General features: G+C 41.7%; 1 protein-coding gene across 1 annotated transcript in view; it reads right to left on the bottom strand.

Moving 5' to 3' along the window:
* Window positions 1-18,665, bottom strand: part of PDE6C (phosphodiesterase 6C) — a 67,629-nt gene that overhangs the window by 20,480 nt on the left and 28,484 nt on the right. Inside the window, 10 exon segments of the mRNA XM_048505799.1 lie at window positions 2,850-2,918; window positions 4,240-4,383; window positions 10,672-10,821; window positions 12,469-12,516; window positions 15,793-15,859; window positions 15,948-16,012; window positions 16,096-16,170; window positions 16,382-16,522; window positions 16,986-17,075; window positions 18,289-18,441. Of these exon segments, the coding sequence (XP_048361756.1) occupies window positions 2,850-2,918; window positions 4,240-4,383; window positions 10,672-10,821; window positions 12,469-12,516; window positions 15,793-15,859; window positions 15,948-16,012; window positions 16,096-16,170; window positions 16,382-16,522; window positions 16,986-17,075; window positions 18,289-18,441 (1,002 nt within the window).

The raw sequence follows: 18,665 nt of genomic DNA on the forward strand, positions 1-18,665 counted from the left end.
ATCTGTAGGAATTTATCAAGCCAGAGTTGGCAACCCTAGAAGAGAATTCTGCATGACTCCCTGGAAGAAATGCAAATAAAAAGTTCATCAATCCATCTCTCAAACTGTTTCTAATGTATGCTATTCTCCCTGAACCATTCTGCACCAAAAGTACAATAAGAAACTCAAGGGGAAGGGGAAATCCCATTCTTCCCTTCATTGAATTTGGTTTATCTCTTCTCCCTCATTCCAACTTTGAGTCACGGTGTTATCCTCATCTCTTTCTCTTGTGGCAATCACCTCCTTGTTATCCTGGCTGAAGTGCTTTTGCCCACCACTTTGAGTTGTTGTTGCAACCCAAAATGCCACGCAAACTCTGAGACAGATGTTGCAATTAAGTTGGGGATACCTCAACATTAGGATGGGTTAAAATATTTTTCTGCAAACCAGAAGATTCTCCTCAGTTTATAGAGCCATAAATACTAATTGTGGCCTGTTGCATAGATCCAGGGATGGATCTACATTTTTTGAAGGAGGAAAAGGTACAACATTACCCCCCTCTATTATAAACATATTATACACACACACATATATAGAATCAACACATATAATCAACAACTCTTTTAAATGATGAAATAATTTGCATTGACCTCTGTAGATGTGTAATGAATAATTACACTTTTACATTATTTTATCTATTTATAACATTTAAATATTCCCTCAAGCCCTCTGTGCTAATAAAAACCCAACTCAAGGGGAACGTTTTACAGCCCAGTCTTGTCCCCACCCTTTTCCAAGGTGTACAATCAGGCTCTTTGGGGGACCCAAGTCTATCAGATGAGGGAACAGGTCTACTCATTGTCTTTAGCAAAGCCAGTTTTAAAGATCCCAGTTTTAATGGCGGTGGTGGGGAGCCCTTCCTCTTTCCCTCCACCCTGTTTGACTTCAGGCTGCTCCAGATCTTGAAGTACTTCAGCAGAGTACAAGGCAGGGGATGATGTGGGAATCATTAATGGTCACCAGCCCCCAAATGGTAAACCATTAATGGTCACCAACCTCCCAAACTCATCTTACCCTGTGATTGTTTAGAACATGCCCTAGCCCCACAGCCCAGAAGTCTTGTGTGCCACGGCCACTGTCAACATGTGGTCCTTGAAAGAGGGGGTTGGGAAGACAAGAAATTGAAGGTGAAAGAGCAGAAGGTGCCTCAGTCAGAGGGAAGGAAAGAGATTAGCAAAGCCAGGGAAGGTTACCTGGGATCAATGTCTCCCACTGCATAGAACTTGACATCTTTGAACATCTCCTCAGGAATCTTTATCTCCCTCTCCTCTTTGCTCTCCATCTTCTCACCCAATTAGCAGTCATAGCTTTTGCCTTACCATGAACTGAAATACCCTTGTAGGCCTGGGGTCTCCCCCTCCATTCCTCCCACCTCCTAGCAGATCCTAATTAGCCAAATGGGATGTGCATACTGTAGAATGAGCCATCGCTTCCATGCCGTTGAGCATCCCCCACCTCCTAGCAGCAGTCTAATCAGGGAATGGGGTGCATGCAGCAGAATAAGTTATCTCTGCAGGTTGCACACACTGCAACAGGAGCCATTGCTGTGTAATAGAGTCCTCCACTTCCTAGTAGCAGCCAAATTGGTGGAACCGGCCATACACACTGCACAATGAGCCATCACTTCCATACTGTCAAGCCTCCTCCACCTTATAGCTGCAGCCTAATTGGGGGGATGGGGTGTGCATGCTACAGAATGAGTAATCTGTTCCATGCAACTGAGCCCCCCCCCCCATCTCCTAGCACCGTGGTGGCAAACCTTTGGCACTCCAGATGTTATGGACTACAATTCCCATCAGCCCATGCCAGCATGGCCAATTCGTCATGCTGGTGGGCAAGCATGCTGCAAGATGAGACATCTCTGATGGGTAACTGAGTCTTTCCACCATCTACGGTAGCAGGAGCCTGATTGGGGGGAATGGGCTGCACACAGCACAACAAACCATTTCTTCCATGCAATTAAGCCTGCCCTACCTCATAGCAGCAGTCTAGTCAAGGGAAACGACCACATGCACTGCAGAATGAGCTATCTCTCCCATGCAATTAAACCCCCCTCACCTTCTACCAGCAACCTAATTGGGGGAAGGGCTGAATGACTCATTTCTACTTGGCAGCTGAACCTCTTCTGCCTCCTAGCAGCAGTCTAATGGGAAAGCAGGTGAATGCGCTGCAGAACGAGCCATCTCTTACTGACAGATGAGCCTCCCACACTTCCTGCTACTGCCCCCTCTCTGCCCCTACCCAGTCCTCATCCCCACCCATAGACCGAGCCCTGCATAGATTTACACAGTAAGACCAGCCCATTACTGGGTTATGGAGGACAAGTGAACAACAAATTAGAATTAACACACACCGCAGTAATAAGATAGACTATACTCTTAGTGACATACTCAATGTATACATCTAATTCCTGTAAAATACGAAGAAGAAGAAGAGGAGGAGGAGGAGGGGGGGGAGGAGGAGGAGTTTGGATTTATATCCGCCCTTTCTCTCCTGAAGGAGACTCAAAGGGGCTAACAATCTCCTTGCCCTTCCCCCCTCACAACAAACACCCTGTGAGGTAGGTGGGGCTGAGAGAGCTCTGAAAAGCTGTGACTAGCCCAAGGTCACCCAGCTGGCATGTGTGAGAGTGCCCAGGCTAATCTGAATTCCCCAGATAAGCCTCCACAACTCAAGCGGCAGAGCTGGGAATCAAACACGGTTCCGCCAGATCAGAGTGCACCTGTTCTTAGCCACTACGCCACTGCTGCTGATATGAACTATTTTGACAGTGTGGGATAATTTGGGTATATTAATATGTAGCTACTCACCAAAATTCTTAGAAGAGCTCTCTCATCACAGTCTTCAATGTTGTCTTGCTTCAATTTCTCCTTGTATGGCTAACAATAAAAGAAAGAACAGTGAACTGATCTGGTAGTAAGAGACCATTTATGTATACCAGGGGTAGGGAACCTGCGGCTCTCCAGATGTTCAGGAACTACAATTCCCATCAGCCCCTACCAGCATGGCCAATTGGCCATGCTGGTAGGGGCTAATGGGAATTGTAGTTCCTGAACATCTGGAGAGCCGCAGGTTCTCTACCCCTGATGTATACATTACTTACCCCGCAGCTGTTTGCTTCACAAAGAGGTTTTTCTTTCGTTTTTTTGTACAGATATACCTTCCTGTGACAGAGAAGGCTCCTATTCAAGTCCACACACCAACCACTCTCAGCTTAATCTGCACCACAGGGTTCTTGTAAAGATATAATGCTAGGGAAGAATCCAGGGTTGAACTATGCCAATCAAATTATAGCAAAACACATCCACTGAAGAGTGCAGTTGGGGCGGGGGGGAGATCTTCCACCATGTCAGTAGCAGACACCTGCCCAGCATCTTGCCAAGATGGATCTCCTTTATCTTTTTGTGGTGGGGCTGCTGCTGAGCTCAACACATACTGCCTGCATGCAGAAGAAGCAGGAGGACCTCCAAGGGGATGGGGCAGAAATGATGGGGAATGGGGCAAGGACCTGGTGGAGAACAGCTGCCTCCCGTCCACAGGCCTATACAAGCCCTCTGGTTTCCCAGCAGGGTTCCCTCCAGAGGATAAGCAGTTTCCTGAAGGGGATGACTGGCTGTGTTGGCACTCACAATCATGGCCCTGTGGTTTATGGCTGCTTGGCTCATGGGTTTTTCCCAGCAGCTTCTGATGACTGGGGGGAGGGAGAAGCAACATCTCCCTCCATGCCACTTCTCCTCTGCATTGGATGAGTTTTGCTACCTTTGGTCTACAGTGACTTTGCCAGACCATAACAATTTCGCAGGACTTCACAGGGTCCATAGTTCCAGTGATAGACCCCCCCCCCCAGTGTTAAAATAAAGAAGAGAGAAGCCTTTCTGAATGTTCTGCAATGGTAGCCTGGGAGGAAATACTATGGTTTGGGTGGGGAAAGGCAGGGAGCAGTGAGAAAACCCAAAGAAAGCTTAATGTATGGTGATATCATTTGCTTTCCCTGTGAAGGAAGAGAAAAAGTCATACTTTAACATCTTTCAGAAACCATAGGGATTCTCTGATCTGAGAGTGGCTGAGTTCTGAAGAGGGGAAAACACACATCTAACTGAGAATCAAATCCAGAGGGAATATACACTCAATACGAAGGAGACCACAAGTGTATAAATGGCTATTTGGGCATCGTTCCGATAGAGCTACACATTCACTTACCAATATGGATTGAATTTCCTGAGGTGTGGCCTTTGTCTGGTACATAAGCATTTCCTGAGCAATGTCTTTCCTGTTTTCAAGCTTATTCATTTTGTCATATGTGTCAGTGTTTAAAACAGACCATCCAAGGAACTGTGTTAACATCTGAAAAAGAGAAAGGAACTATTAATATTTAAGTATTTTAATTCAACATATATGTAACTATATTTTGGTTGAAAACAATGCTAAGATACATTCCCTGTGATACTGTATAAACAGTTATATTTTTATACATGAATGAAAAACATTGGGCTTAAAACAGCCAAAGCCTCCATTCGGGGCTATAGCCTGACTAGATAAACACAACTCACACACACAAAAAAACCTATATCAAGGTTACAGCAAATAATCAGAGGCCAATTATGCAGGGAACACTTACCTCGGGACTCTTTTCTGTGCAGTGGGCTTGCAGAGGGTTTGCTTTGTGTTTCTCATTTTACATGCAAGGAGGCATCCCAGTGCCAGCCCTGCAAAAGACTCTGTCAGCCTGTCTTTTTTGCCGCTTCTCTTAACTCTGCTCATCAGCAGCCTTAAAGGCACAGATCTTGCTGATATTCTCTTCCCCTCCCTTCTGCTACACACATTCCCACTCACTCACTCACTCACTCACTCACTCACTCACTCACTCACTCACTCACTCACTCACTCACTCACTCACTCACTCACTCACTCACTCACTCACTCACTGTCTTGCTGCTGCTGCAAGAGAGGCTTGTTTTTAAAATAAAAGCTTTTGTGAAAGAAAGTTTTAAAAATGCCCTCCTGATCATTGGGGAGCACAGAAGCAGAGCTGGGGAGGTGGGGGCACCAAAAAGAGATGTTCATGATGTTTCTGTGCAAAAGCCAATTCTCTGTTATTACTATATCGATGTAGAGAAGTGGGAAAGAATCAGTGCATATATAAGAATTTCAAAGAGCATTTACTTTATGCCCCACAATATGAGAAGGGGCTTACAATAGGAAAAAATAGTTTGAATTTAGAAAATTGGATAATTGATAGTGGTTGCACAAGTCATAGCAGTAACTCAGAAAAATTCTTTAAAACTATTAACAAAAGTATAAATGGATCACTCCGGATAGCGAATGGTGGAAGTATGAAAATACAAGAATCTGGGAGTAGATACCTAAAGTGTAATTTAACACAAAAGACTGTTGAGCACAGTGTTAGTAATGTATTGTATCTACCAGAATTAGACTGTAATATGCTAAGTGTGTCAGTTCTAGATAAGAAAGGGTTTGCTGTACACCCTGAAAAAGGTAAATGCACTTTGTCTAAGAACAATGTACTGTATGTACAAGTGTTTGAAAATAATGGTCTGCATGAGCTAAGTATATCAAAACCATATATAAACAAAGCTCAAATGTGCACAGAGAAAAATACTTTAGAACTATGGCACAGAAGACTTGGTCATAGAGATACAAAAGCAATATATGAATTACAGAGCAAGGGGCTTGCTACAAGAATCAAAATAAATCCACGTGACCAGGATAAAACAACAAAATGCACAGATTGTGTTACAATGAAAGGAGTCCAACCTTTGTTTAAACCAAGAACAGAAAAGAGGAGCACTAGAGTAGTGGACATTGTTCATAGTGATAATTGTGGACCTTTTAATGTGCCATCATTGGGAGGAAACAGTTGTGCCCTAATATTTGTTGATGATTTTTTGATGTACTGTGTGACGTACGTACTAAAAGAAAAAAGCCAGATGAATGATATTGCTATGGTAACGAATAAATTCCAGCAAAAATCCTTCAGAGCAACAATGGTAGTGAATTTATTTCGCACAACACACAAGAATACCTTGAAAGTCAAGGGATTCTACACAGGAGTGTTCCGCTCACACCAGAGCAGAATGGGGTAGCTGAAAGAAAACTAAGACATCTCTTAGAGATGACTAAATGTATGTTAGCTGATGCAAAGTTACCAAATAGACTATGGGCAGAAGCCTTTGTCACACCAACATATATTCAGAATCAATTGCCAACAAAAGTCAGCACTGATACACCATATCAGCTATGGCATGAAAGAGTACCAAATATGAAACACATCAGAGTATTCGGCAGCAGAGCATACTCTTATATGCCAAAACAGAAGAAAAAACTAGATCCCAAAACAGAAGCATCCATCTTTGTTGGATATGCACCAGGATGTGCTCTATTTTGATAAAAGAAAGCAACCTGATCAATCACAAGAACTAATAACAGGACCAGAGAGAAGGCTGATAATACCAAGTATAGTGAACAGTAACCCTGGTCAGAGAGAACGAGATACCACAGAAAGTGATAGAAGTATGGTAAAAGAAGGGGATAGAGATGAAGAAACCACAGTTGATGAAGCAGAGGAAGTTCAAAGAACAAACCAAATTCCTGACCAACCCAGACACTCATCATGCAGTAATAAAGGAATCCCAGCACCATGATTATCCTACAAGTCAATATTGCTGAAAGAGCCAACAAGCTGGAAAGAAGTTGAGCAAATGCCAGCTGCAGAAGCCACAAAATGGAGAAAGCACAAGAAGAAATTGAGGTATTACACAAGAACCAAACGTGGACCTTGGCAAAACTACCACCCAACAAGAAAGCAAATGGATGTAAAAGGGTGTTCAAAGCAAAACAAGATGCAGAAGGACATGTTGAAAGATACAGAGCAAGATAAGTAGAAAAGTCAGTGCACCAACACAGAAAGATTGGACTGCAGTGAAAAGAGTGGTAAGATATCTTAAATGAACTATAGATTTTAAATTAAAATTATCTGCAAACAACTTTATACTGTTGGAATTTCCAGCCTTGCTTTGCATGCAGCAGCAGCAAAAGCAGCATGGAATTCTGGGAAGCTGCACGAACATTCTAAAGGTGACAGAATCTGTTGGTAGTGCTCTGTTCCCTCACCACACACTAGGAGACTGCCTGACTGACTAACTAAAAGAAAGATGCTCTGTATACTGTTGTAAACTAAATGATACATAGAAAGTGCTCTGACTATGACTAAAAGATATTGTAACACAACCAAACTGTAACAACCATTAGCCGTGAATGTAACTATTATTGGTGACACTTTGTTAAGAACATAAGAACATAAGAACTAGCCTGCTGGATCAGACCAGAGTCCATCTAGTCCAGCACTCTGCTACTCGCAGTGGCCCATCAGGTGCCTTTGGGAGCGCACATGCAGGATGTGAAAGCAATGGCCTTCTGCTGCTGCTGCTTTCACATCCTGTTAATGTATATCTCTCTCTCAGGTTAAGTAAAGTTCTGCTTATGTCTTTATGAACTTCTGAAGTAAAACGACTGGTCTTTTAAGAGATCACTATTCTAATTTAATGTGCCACACAATCCATATTTCCGCTTGTTACTTTGCTTGACAGGATTATATATACCAAATATACCTGTTGCCCTTCATATACTAACTTATTATACTGATGCAGATTGGGTAGGTGGTACTATGGATTATAAATCAACAAGTGGATATCTGTTTCTGTATGGCGATGGACTAATTTCGTGGGCTAGTCGAAAACAAGAAGTGACAGCTCTATCATCAACAGAATCTGAGTACATTGCTGCAGCAGAAGCATGCAGAGAATTGCTGTGGCTGAGAAAGCTGTTAAATGACTTTGGACAAAGTCAGCAGAGACCCATCAAAATGATGGAGGACAACCAAAGCTGCATCAAACTCTTGCAGATAGAAAAAGTTCAATCACGCACCAAACACATTGCAGTAAGATACCACTTAGTGTGTGAGTTAGAAGAACAGGGTATAGCAGAACTGAAGTACTGTCATAATAATGAAATTATTGCAGATGTACTAAACAAACCTGTACCAAGAGACTGATTGGAGAATCTACAGTGAACTTGGACTCATAAGCTCATGAATGCAAGTCTGAGAAGGGGTGTTGGAATTTTCAGCCTTGCTTGCATGCAGCAGCTGCACAGCACAAGCAGCAGGAAATTCTGGGAACCTGCACGAACATTCTAAAGGTGACAGTTAAAGCCATCTTCTGCCTTCCCTGACTGACTGACTGAGAGGAAAGATGTTCTCTGTGTACTGCTAACCAAATGCTATGTAAAATTGTGTAAAATGCTCTCAATGAGTTCCGCAGGGCCTGCAAGACTGAGCTGTTCCACCGGGCCTTTGGGGGGACCAGCCGCTGACATACGCCCCCTCCCCTCCCTTTACTATAACATCGGGAGACCCTGTCGCCCTTCCCTGGGGGGGGGGGGGGTTGTATGCTGCTGGATGCCATCTGTTATGTTTGTAAGTTGTTTTAGAATGCTGTATTTTAACAGGGAGTGGTTTTAACATTCATAGAGCCTATTTATTTGTTTAATTGATTAATTGGTTTACTGTGCCCTACTTATATATTCATGTTGTACACCGCCCTGAGCCCTCCGAGGGAGGGCAGTATAGAAACTAGATAGATAGATAGATAGATAGATAGATAGATAGATAGATAGATAGATAGATAGATAGATAGATAGATAGATAGATAGATAGATAGATAGATAGATAGATAGAATTGCCTTTAACTAAGATACTGTATAAGTTTACTATCACAACCACTATGAGCCGTGCATGAAGCAATGTGTGATACTTTGTTGATATGTATATACTGTTAATTTCTCTCTCTCAAAGTTCTCTTTATGTTTATGAACTTCTGAGGTAAAATGGGTGTCTTTAGAAAGATAACTATTCTTATTTAACGTGCCATACAATCCACATTTCTGCTCGTTTCTCTGCTTGACAGGACTATATATTGTAAATATACTGTTGCCCTTCAGAAACAAGGGTGTGTTCTCACACCAACATTATTTAATCTCTACCTGAGTGATTTGCCTGCTGCTCTTTTAGCTCTTGATGATCATTAGCCATCTCTAGGGACTTCCAAAATGCCCATCTTACTTTACATGGACAATGCTGTTCTACTTTCATGCTCTCTAGTAGATTTAATGCATCTACTCAAGTGTTGCCAAGATTATTGCAATGACAACAACTTAGTCCTAAACTATTCTAAATCTAAAGTCTTAGTTTTCTCAAACTCATGGCACCTCCTCAAATGGCCTCTCAACAACCACTGTTTGGAACAAGTGAAAACTTTCAACTATTTAGGTGCAGTGGAACCTTGGTTCTCATCGGTTTCGGTTTTCATCAATTCTTTCCCCAAAAATTTTGTCTCGGTATTCGTCGGTGCGCACACACTAATTTTGCGACAACGAACATCAACCCATGCAGTTCCATTGCTTTCCAGTGGTTGCCTCGGTTTTCGTTGGTTTCTGAATTTGCCAAAGTTTCCCAGACGAATTATTGATGAAAACTGAGGTTCCACTTCATAAGGCCGACTGGACACAACATAGGAATAGAGCAATAGAACTGAGTAAAACCACCAGCAATGCTATCCTTTGCTTCTTCTACAACAAGGGACATAGATATATTCCACTGGCTTTAAAGATCTTTAACGCCAAAATCTGTCAACAACACTTTTATGGTATCCCATTATGGATTCAAGCATGGAACATCGAAATTGAGTGAATTCAATCTAGGTTCCTATACAGAATGTTTGGAATCCCCCATTCTGTGCCCTATGCTGTTTTGTGCTTAGAAGCAGACCAACATTTGATGGAAACCAGAGCTTGGTGTCTCACCTTCAGGTTTTGGCTACGAATTGGCTATAACAATGATGATTCTAGCTTTACTTCTCATGCTCTCACCTTCCTTCATTCAATGGGTTGGTGGGCTCATTTGAACGCCAAACTACAAGGTCTGGATTTGCCGCTGGACTCTTTACTTATGCTAACTGCTAATGAGATATTTCAGAAAGTAAAACACAGACTTTTTGAGCAGGGATCACAGAGACTGATGGCCCAAGCGAATAAAGTTTGCTCCCCTATCCATCTGGGCATCCATCCTCTCTTGGTTTACCATCACAACCAGCTATCTTCATCTCTTAACTGATCCCAAACTGCGACGAGCTGTTTCTCTGGCTAGATGCAATATGCTTCCTTCCACCGGAAGATTCAGCAGAGAGAATCATATTGCAACTACTGATAGAACTTGCAGTTGCACCCTTGGATTGGAGGAAAAAGTCCACCACGTCCTTCAGCACTGCCCTTTTTACTTGAACCCCTTTTGTCTGGCCTAGATAGCACTGTGGATGCTGCCCAAACTCTGTTTTTGTTAGCAACTCTGTCTCAATACTGGAACCTATGGCCAGATTTCTGCATGTCATTACCACACATTCCCAATTTTTCATTAAACAAAACTTTTAATCCTTTCTTTTTTAAAAGATTGTTTTATTTAATTATCTTAATTTTTATATTCTTCAAGCCTATTGCATATTATATATTTTTAAATGCCATTAAAGGTTTCAATTCAATTCAATTAGGTTACAGACTTACTTCAGTAAGCTGTTCATCATATTCATCAAAGGGTTTACCATCTTTCCTGTTGTAAAAAGTAGCTACACCAACAATTTCTTCCTTTTTGTTGACAATAGGCAAAGACAGGACATTTTTGATAACCCAGCCTGTCTCATCAAATGCTTCTTTCTGCAGAACAATAAAAGAACAGGCTGTGTCACATCCTTTTTTAAACATAATAATACAGACGTTTGTGTTGTAGTTTATAAAGGTCAAAGTTGGGACCAAAGCACAAACAACAACAACCAAAAGTAATGATTCAATCAATGGTTAACCCTTTTAAGTTGTTTTGGTTTCAAAGAATACATGTCCTCCCAGTGAAACGCATAGAGCAAAATTGCTTAACTTTGGCTGGATTGTTTTTTAAGTAAAGTTGGATAAGAAATTCTGTTACGTGAATTGCACAGTTGAACATAAATGGGGTCATAATTCACAAACACTCACCACCGCCCCCCACCTTGGTTCACAAAACTCTTCTGTATCTAGCAAATTGGGATGGGTTGTTTTCACAGTGGGCAAAAATGTTTCCTGTGCTCAACCCACTGGCACATTTTCTTTTTAAAGAAGCAAGAGTTGTTTTAATAGATGAAAAATTAATGAGTAGTCAGTCAGCACTCAAGAGTGGCATCACCACATTGCCAGACCTTCTTCCCTCATAGTATTTTACATTCAAATAACAGGAGTAATACTTTAGAGTGGGATTCTTCTCAGTCCTATAACCTTTTCAGGATAATGATGACAGGAGATATGTGCAGTAATCCACCAAATCTCCCTGTGTTGTACAACTCTGTGAGGCCCTAATTCCTGCCCTCCCCCCCTCCAATTCTCTGGCAGCATTTTACAATCTTATTTCAGTGTTGGTGCTGTCAAAATCATTATTATCAGCATGGGTAAACACAGCATTTTGATAAAATAGCATTTATATTCCTCCAGACCAGGGGTGACAAACTCGCGGCCCTTCAGATGTTCATGAACTACAATTCCCATCAGTCCCTCCCAACATTTGCATTGGCTATACTGGCAAGGGCTGATGGGAATTGTAGTTCATGAACACCTGGAGGGCCATGAGTTTGACACCTCTACTTCAGACACCTTGAAGCAAGACCTGCCTTTTTTTTTGAAGTTGTGCCCACCATTTTTTTCCTGCGTCAGGAACAAGAAAGAAAATGGTGGGCACAACTTCACAAAAAGGCAGGTCTCGCTCATAGGCAGATAATAATGGCTTTGACAGCAACAGTGCTTAAATAAGATTTTAAAGTGCAGCTGGAGAATTGGACCTCTTTACAATGTGGGCACACGCTGCTCCGACTTCTGCTGGCAAACGCATGTCTGCACTGTCTTCTTTTCCTGAAAAGGGTATAATCAGTACCTAAGCAGCTGCTTCTTCAGGCCATTTCTTTGTTCAAATTCTTATTTTTCTAACTAATCAAACTGCAACTAATCAAATTTGACAAGGTGATTTTGTCACTGGGTTGGTAAACAGTGCTAATTCAGAGAAAAGGCATTGTCGAATTGCCTTCAATGTCACTGTTAGATAGCCAAATCCATCTAATCAGTTAGGGATAGCACTTTCATAGCAAGACAAATCTGCAGTTACAAATTAAATCAAAACAGTGTCAATCAATACTACAGTCAGCTTGAAGTCACTGAATATCTGCCCCCACCTGAACTCTTCTTGCAACTAAAATGGTCGCCAGAGAGCACTCAGGTCATCCCTGCTTGCAACTCACACATTCTGTTGCAAGCATACTATCAGAATAAAGGAAGCGATATTACCTGAAAAGTGAAGTAGTCATCTGCAGGTGCATTCATCATATTACAAATCTATAGAAAGAAAGACATGCAATTAAGAGAAGGCTCTGCACACATTAACACACTGATTATGTTAGCCCAGACAATAAAGGAATGATCAAGATGCATCATGCAGATTGCTGGTAACAAGTGCTTAGGGTTTAAGTACCAAGCACCTGCATCCTTCTCTCTCCCCTCTTATAGAGACGTTCAAATGGTGGTTGTGGAACTTTCTAAATAGGATTGCCTACTCCAGATTAGGAAAATCTGAATAAAATTGTGAGGAGAGAGGAGTGGTGGTGAGCCTGGGAAGGGTTAATTTTGGGGAAGGAAAAATGATCCAATATAATCAATGCCTCAAAGATGCCATTTTCTTTAGGGAATCTGGTTTCTGTAGTTTGGAGATCAGTTGTAATTCTGGGCCCCATCTGGAGGTTGACAGCCCTAACTTCTGGGTTTTTTGGTTGGTTGCTCCAGTGCTTTGGAATGGGCTGCCCATCCTTGCCTAAGTATCATGAGACCAGTAAGGTGGTGCTCTTTTGAGAGTATTTTGATGAGGCTATATTGAACTAGGATAGCCAGTTTCCTGCTATGGTTAGGGTTGGTCAATACCCAAAAAATTCGGTAAAATTTGGATTCGGATGTTTTGGGGCATAAAATGATCTGTATGCCTGAATCTGAATAATAGTCGATTCGGATATGCCCAAAAATTTGGGTAAATCCGAAAAATTCGGGTCCATTTCATTTTTTAACTTTTTCCTGTTTTTACATGTTTGGGCCTGCATGAGGCACCAAACTTTCAGGTTATCATCTGGAGATTCTCCTGATTATTCCCCCCAAGTTTGGTGAAGTTTGGCTAATGGGGACCAAAGTTATTGACCCCCAAAGGGGGTGCCCCCCATCCCCCATTGTTTCCAATGGGAGCTAACAGGAGTTTGGGTGGCAGGTGTTGGGGTGGGAGCTAACAGGAGTTGGGGTGACCCCTTTGGGGTCAATAACTTTGGCCCCCCTGAACCAAATTTCACCAAACTCGGGTCCATATAATCAGGACAGCCTCCAGGTGATACCCCGAAATTCTGGTGCCACTATCTCAAAAAATACACCCCTGACAGGCAACTCAAGAAATTTCCCCAGATTCTGTGCTTAGCAGTGACTTCATTCCATTGCTGCTAATGGGAAATTTCTGGGGGAGGGCTGTGGGGTGCCAGCAAATCAAGCAAGCAGGTTATGAGAGTGACTGTGGGCGAGTGGAGTATGTTTTTTGGGGGGTCTGCTTTTGGGGAGGTTGGAAACTGGGTGGGAAGAGCGGCTGGGGCAAAGGGAGGGGTGGTTTCCGTTGGGGACTCGGGAGGGGAAAGGGTTTTTTTGTCGGAGGGCTTTTTGGAGGACTTTTTTCTTTTAAAACGAGTTGGGCCACCCAAGGCCTGATTCGGTAATGGTGCCGAATCAAATGCCATTGATTCGGATGGCTCCAATTCGGACTCTATTGATTCGGATCTGGTTCAGGCCGAATCTGTCCAGATTGGGGGTGATTCGGACTGAATAGTTGATTTGGCTGAGCCGAATCGCCAACCTTAGCTATGGTGAGGGATCTCTTGCTGTCATCTCATGCTGCTCATTGTTGCTCAGGTAGGCAGTGGAAGGAAATGACCAGGTGAAATAGGGATGTCCAATCACTATCTGCAGCATGACAAGGTTGTTGCCAGCACAACCTGGAAGTGCTTTCATCATGTTGGGTGATGCTCTAGTGTTTGCCCCAAACTCCATGATTAAACAACAGAGTTTTGGGCAAATGATAGAATTTCCCCACTAGAACAATGACATCACTTCCACATTGCACCAGAAGAGACACCATTGCACCAGAGATGCTGATCACTCCCATGATACAGAAGTTCCCACTTCCTGCATCTCATGGCGGTTGTCAGGTATTGCTTGGAACCCTATTTGAACTGAATTGTTACTCGGTTGGCTGAAGGCTGCCATGAAAAGGGCATAACTGACTATATAGTCTATTAATGGTCTATGTTTTGAAGTGCTTTAATGTGGGAATTTTATTATTGCTATTGTATTTATCTATAAACAACTTTGAGTTTGAAATATGATAAAAAGAACAGGGGGATGGGGCAGACCTCCCATTACAACAGGAGACCTTCTGGCTTGGGCCCATATTCTCCAATACCACTTAAGAGGCCAGAATGGTAGCACTGGGGAACTCACTAGTGTTACAGTGATGTGTAATAACTTATGATGCAAAATTATATGCATACAGTATTTACAGTGTGGGTCTTTGCTTCACAGGAGGTGTTTTTCTGTTCAGTCTGTAAAGTGGAGAGGCAGCTGAGCCACCATTTTTCCTGCTTCCATTTGAGGAGGTTGCCTGCCACCTTTTTAAAACAACAACAACATTGTTTCATGTGGTCTATCATAACTACAATAGATATCAAGAGTGAAACCTTTGTGTAAATTTTAGTCAATTGGTTTTAACATAATCTGTATTTTACCACTCTTTATATGCCATTAAAGGTTTTGTATTTGTATTTGTAACTACAATAGACATATGGGGTTATTTTTTTAAAAAAGTTCATCTTATTCTCCTGGCCTGAAGAGTAGGCAGAATTATTGTTGTGTGGGCAGGGGAAGGCAAGGAGGAGTGGGAAAACCTGAAGAAAGATGGATGTACACTTCTCTATTTCACATTCCCTGAGAAGAGAGAGAGAAAAAACTCCTCTTTTTCCTGAGGAAGCCGCAAGGAGAGTCTGATGCAAGAGCACAGTGAGTTCTGAAGAGGGGAAACATGTGCATAACTAAGAATCAGACCTGAAAGGAATGTACACTCCATGTGAAGGAGACCACAGATGTAAATTGTGGTCAGGGCAACATTGTAGGATTCACCCTAAACTCTATAGTTTATTCAGAACTTGGGGTAAATCCTAGAGTGTTGGCTCCATTTAATGACATCACTTCTGGTTTTGCATCAGAAGTGACATCATGCATCAGTGCAAGGCCAATGAAATGGTCCCCATCTCCCAAATTTCCTACCAGTTTGCTATCTATGGTTGGCAATCCTAGGACATTAGTATACAAATATTTTAATTATAAACAAACAGATAAATAGCAGTGTAGGTGTGGGTGGGGTCACTATACAAGATCCCATTCCTCCATGTATTTCACTGAAAGTTTGCAGTGGTCTAACTTAACTTATTTGGATAACTGAACACTGTGATTATTTTAATTTTTGCAAAATAAAACATACACATGCATAGACACACTCATACAGGCAGTTCAAGAGAAATAAAGCATGGAACTTACGAATCCATTCTCAGCAACATAAGTTGGTAAACCACTAGCCAAACACCAATGGTCAGCAGGTGGCGACCTTCAAGAAGATAATAGGTAATATGAGTAAACCAACCTGAAAATGCACAATAAGCTACAACAGAACAAATGAATGAATAGATACTCACGGAATTACTTTGATTTCTTCTTTTCCATGTAAAATGTAATCAATTATTTTATAAAAGTTGACTTCCTAAATGCAAGTAGAGAAAGCAATGTAATAATTTGTAAACAAGGACCATTCTGAAAATGGTGATTTATAAAGAGGAAACTCACTCGGCCATCAGGTGTTTTTGGTCCTTTATAAGGCTCTGCTTCTCCCAGCAGGATTGGCCATTCATCATAGAACTCCTGGAAATAAGGAAGCAGAAATTAGCAAGGAATTCCATAGAGTGGGAGACCTGAAAAATGACTTTAAATATCAGCAAAGAAAGACAGTACATTTGGGCTTGGATCCTGTGAATAGTAAAAATCCTACTGAAGTCACCTCTGTGAAGGATTAAGTCTTAGGTAATCATTTTGAGTTAATTTATTTTCTAATAGTAAATAAAATGATAGTGACCTTCTCTTTGGTCATGTCCAGAAGACCAACAGAATATCTTTCGCAGTTCAAATATATTCGAATAGTATACAGCGCTTTGTGAAACTGTCTCTCAATGTCTGTAAGCTCTTCAAATACTTTGTTAGCAGACCACAAGAGCATCTGTTTAAGAGGAAAGAAAAATTAAAACAATAGTAAAAAGATTGCAGTTTGGGAGTCAGAGCAGAAATGACATTACATGAAGAACCCAAAACTATGTAAGAAAAAAAGATGGCACAGTCAATGTATTTACTGTATCTTGTTTTTTACGATGGCACTATTAAAGTGCTCTGATCTGGATGGTCCAAGTTAGCCCCATCTTATCAGATTTGGATAGTTAAGTTGGGTGCCCATGGTCAGTATTTCAATGGGATAGTCCAGAATAGCTACACAGAGGCAGGCAATGGCAAATCAACTCGGTTCTTTTCTTGCCTTGAAAACCCTATAAAGTTACCATAAGTTGTCCGTGACTTGACAGCACTTTCCGCCACCACCATCAGTATTAAAGCATTAATTATAGCAATACATTTAATGCTGAACAATGGAATATTCACTGGCTTTGTATCTAGGCTAGTTAATACTTTACCTGACTCTTTCTGGATTCAATATTGTACATGTAAGTAGTGTGGTATTGTTTTATAGCAAGTGAAATAAAATCAATATATCTCTTGAAAACCTGCAATGAAAAACATGAAACAAGTCAAGTATAAGACAAAATCATGGATATGATCCAGCCAAAGTTAAGCACTAGTTTTCATTATTTCAGTAAGAGAGATAAATATGTGCCGAAGTCAATTTAACTTAGGCGTAATGTTTGTTGGATGGTATTCCATTTATTTATGTTTACATTGCATTTTTCCTTGGAATGATCAGAGCAGCTTAGATATGGTTCTTGGAAGGATCCCATCCTGGGTCTTGTCAGACCTGTATCCATCGACTTTCAGCAACACTATAGTTTCAGGGATTTCTGTAGCAATGTGGAACTTCTCCACTTTCCCATTTCTGCTGCAGCCCCAATGCATCCCTATAAATGCTGCTTGGGGGGGGACAGAGAGCTGCTTGTGGGGGGACAGTGGGGGGCAATTTCCACTGGATCCAACACATTGCTGGATTCTACACAGCATATGTGCAATGGGTTGCAATTGTTAGAAAGGAACCAGTTTCCTTTTTCCCATTCATATGTGTGCTCTTCATTCGTTCAGGCAGTGATTGGAGCCCATGGAAACAATCCAGGTTGCTTTTGCGCCTTTGCACGGAGATGCTTCTCTTTTAAAAAATTTCCTGCAATGTATGTGCAGCTGCACAGGCATACAGAAATGAAACCCCACAGCAATGTCAATCGTCTCACAATACGATCATCTGCACCTGCATAGCTGCGGATGTGCAGCACACAAAAGAAAAAGAAAAAGAGACTTCTCTGCAACGGCTGAGCAGTAATGAACATGTTGTTGCAGATCAGTCATATTTGCTGCCGGGGGAGAAAACATGCTTAGGGGACTTTGTACCCTGTGGGGACTTAGAGAATCTGCCCACAACCTACTGGGTGACCTGCACAGAATGGCAGGCAGGCAGATCCTTCCTAACAGTGGATGCTGTAGAACTTAAAGTGAATGGGTGGAAGGGAAGGAAATAAAGCATCTCCTGCCTGTTGTGTTTGTGCAGGAGCGCCTCTAACACAAGATTATGCAAAAGGATTGCTGGTTTAGCAATGTTCGAAAATCCCAGGTTGAGAGGAATAAAATGGGCCAAACTAGTTTTGGGAACGGCACCTGCGCAAAGTCCCCTTCCCCCACCCAAAACAGTACATATCACGTCCTACACCCATTATATTTGGCCTGTGCGGCATCCACCATTGTTAAGCTACTGTACTCCTTTTAAAAAATTCTTACCTCTTCATCTGCTTTAGAGAATTCAGGGCCATTTTTCTTGTTAAGAGCCATAATCACAGCAAGCACTTCCTTGCCTTGTACAACTGCTGATGCCAGCATACTAACAGTTTTATAGCCAGTTTGCTTATCCACAAAGTCACAAAAATGATCATTCTGAAACAAACAGGAACAATGTATTAGATTTTTTAAAAACACATTTGTAATATCACTACTAATTTAAATGCCTTTTTAACATTTGCATAGTGCTGCTTGGTCTCATAATAGTCCTGAGACATTCCCTTCAGAACAGACAATAGAATAAGAGAAAGTGTTCTGGCCAAAATGACAATAGTTCAGATATTAGTTGTTTTTCAAGACAATCCTAAGCAGAAGGGAGT

The sequence above is a fragment of the Sphaerodactylus townsendi genome, linkage group LG08, assembly GCF_021028975.2.
Source record: "Sphaerodactylus townsendi isolate TG3544 linkage group LG08, MPM_Stown_v2.3, whole genome shotgun sequence".
In the NCBI taxonomy this organism is placed as follows: Eukaryota; Metazoa; Chordata; class Lepidosauria; order Squamata; family Sphaerodactylidae; genus Sphaerodactylus; species Sphaerodactylus townsendi.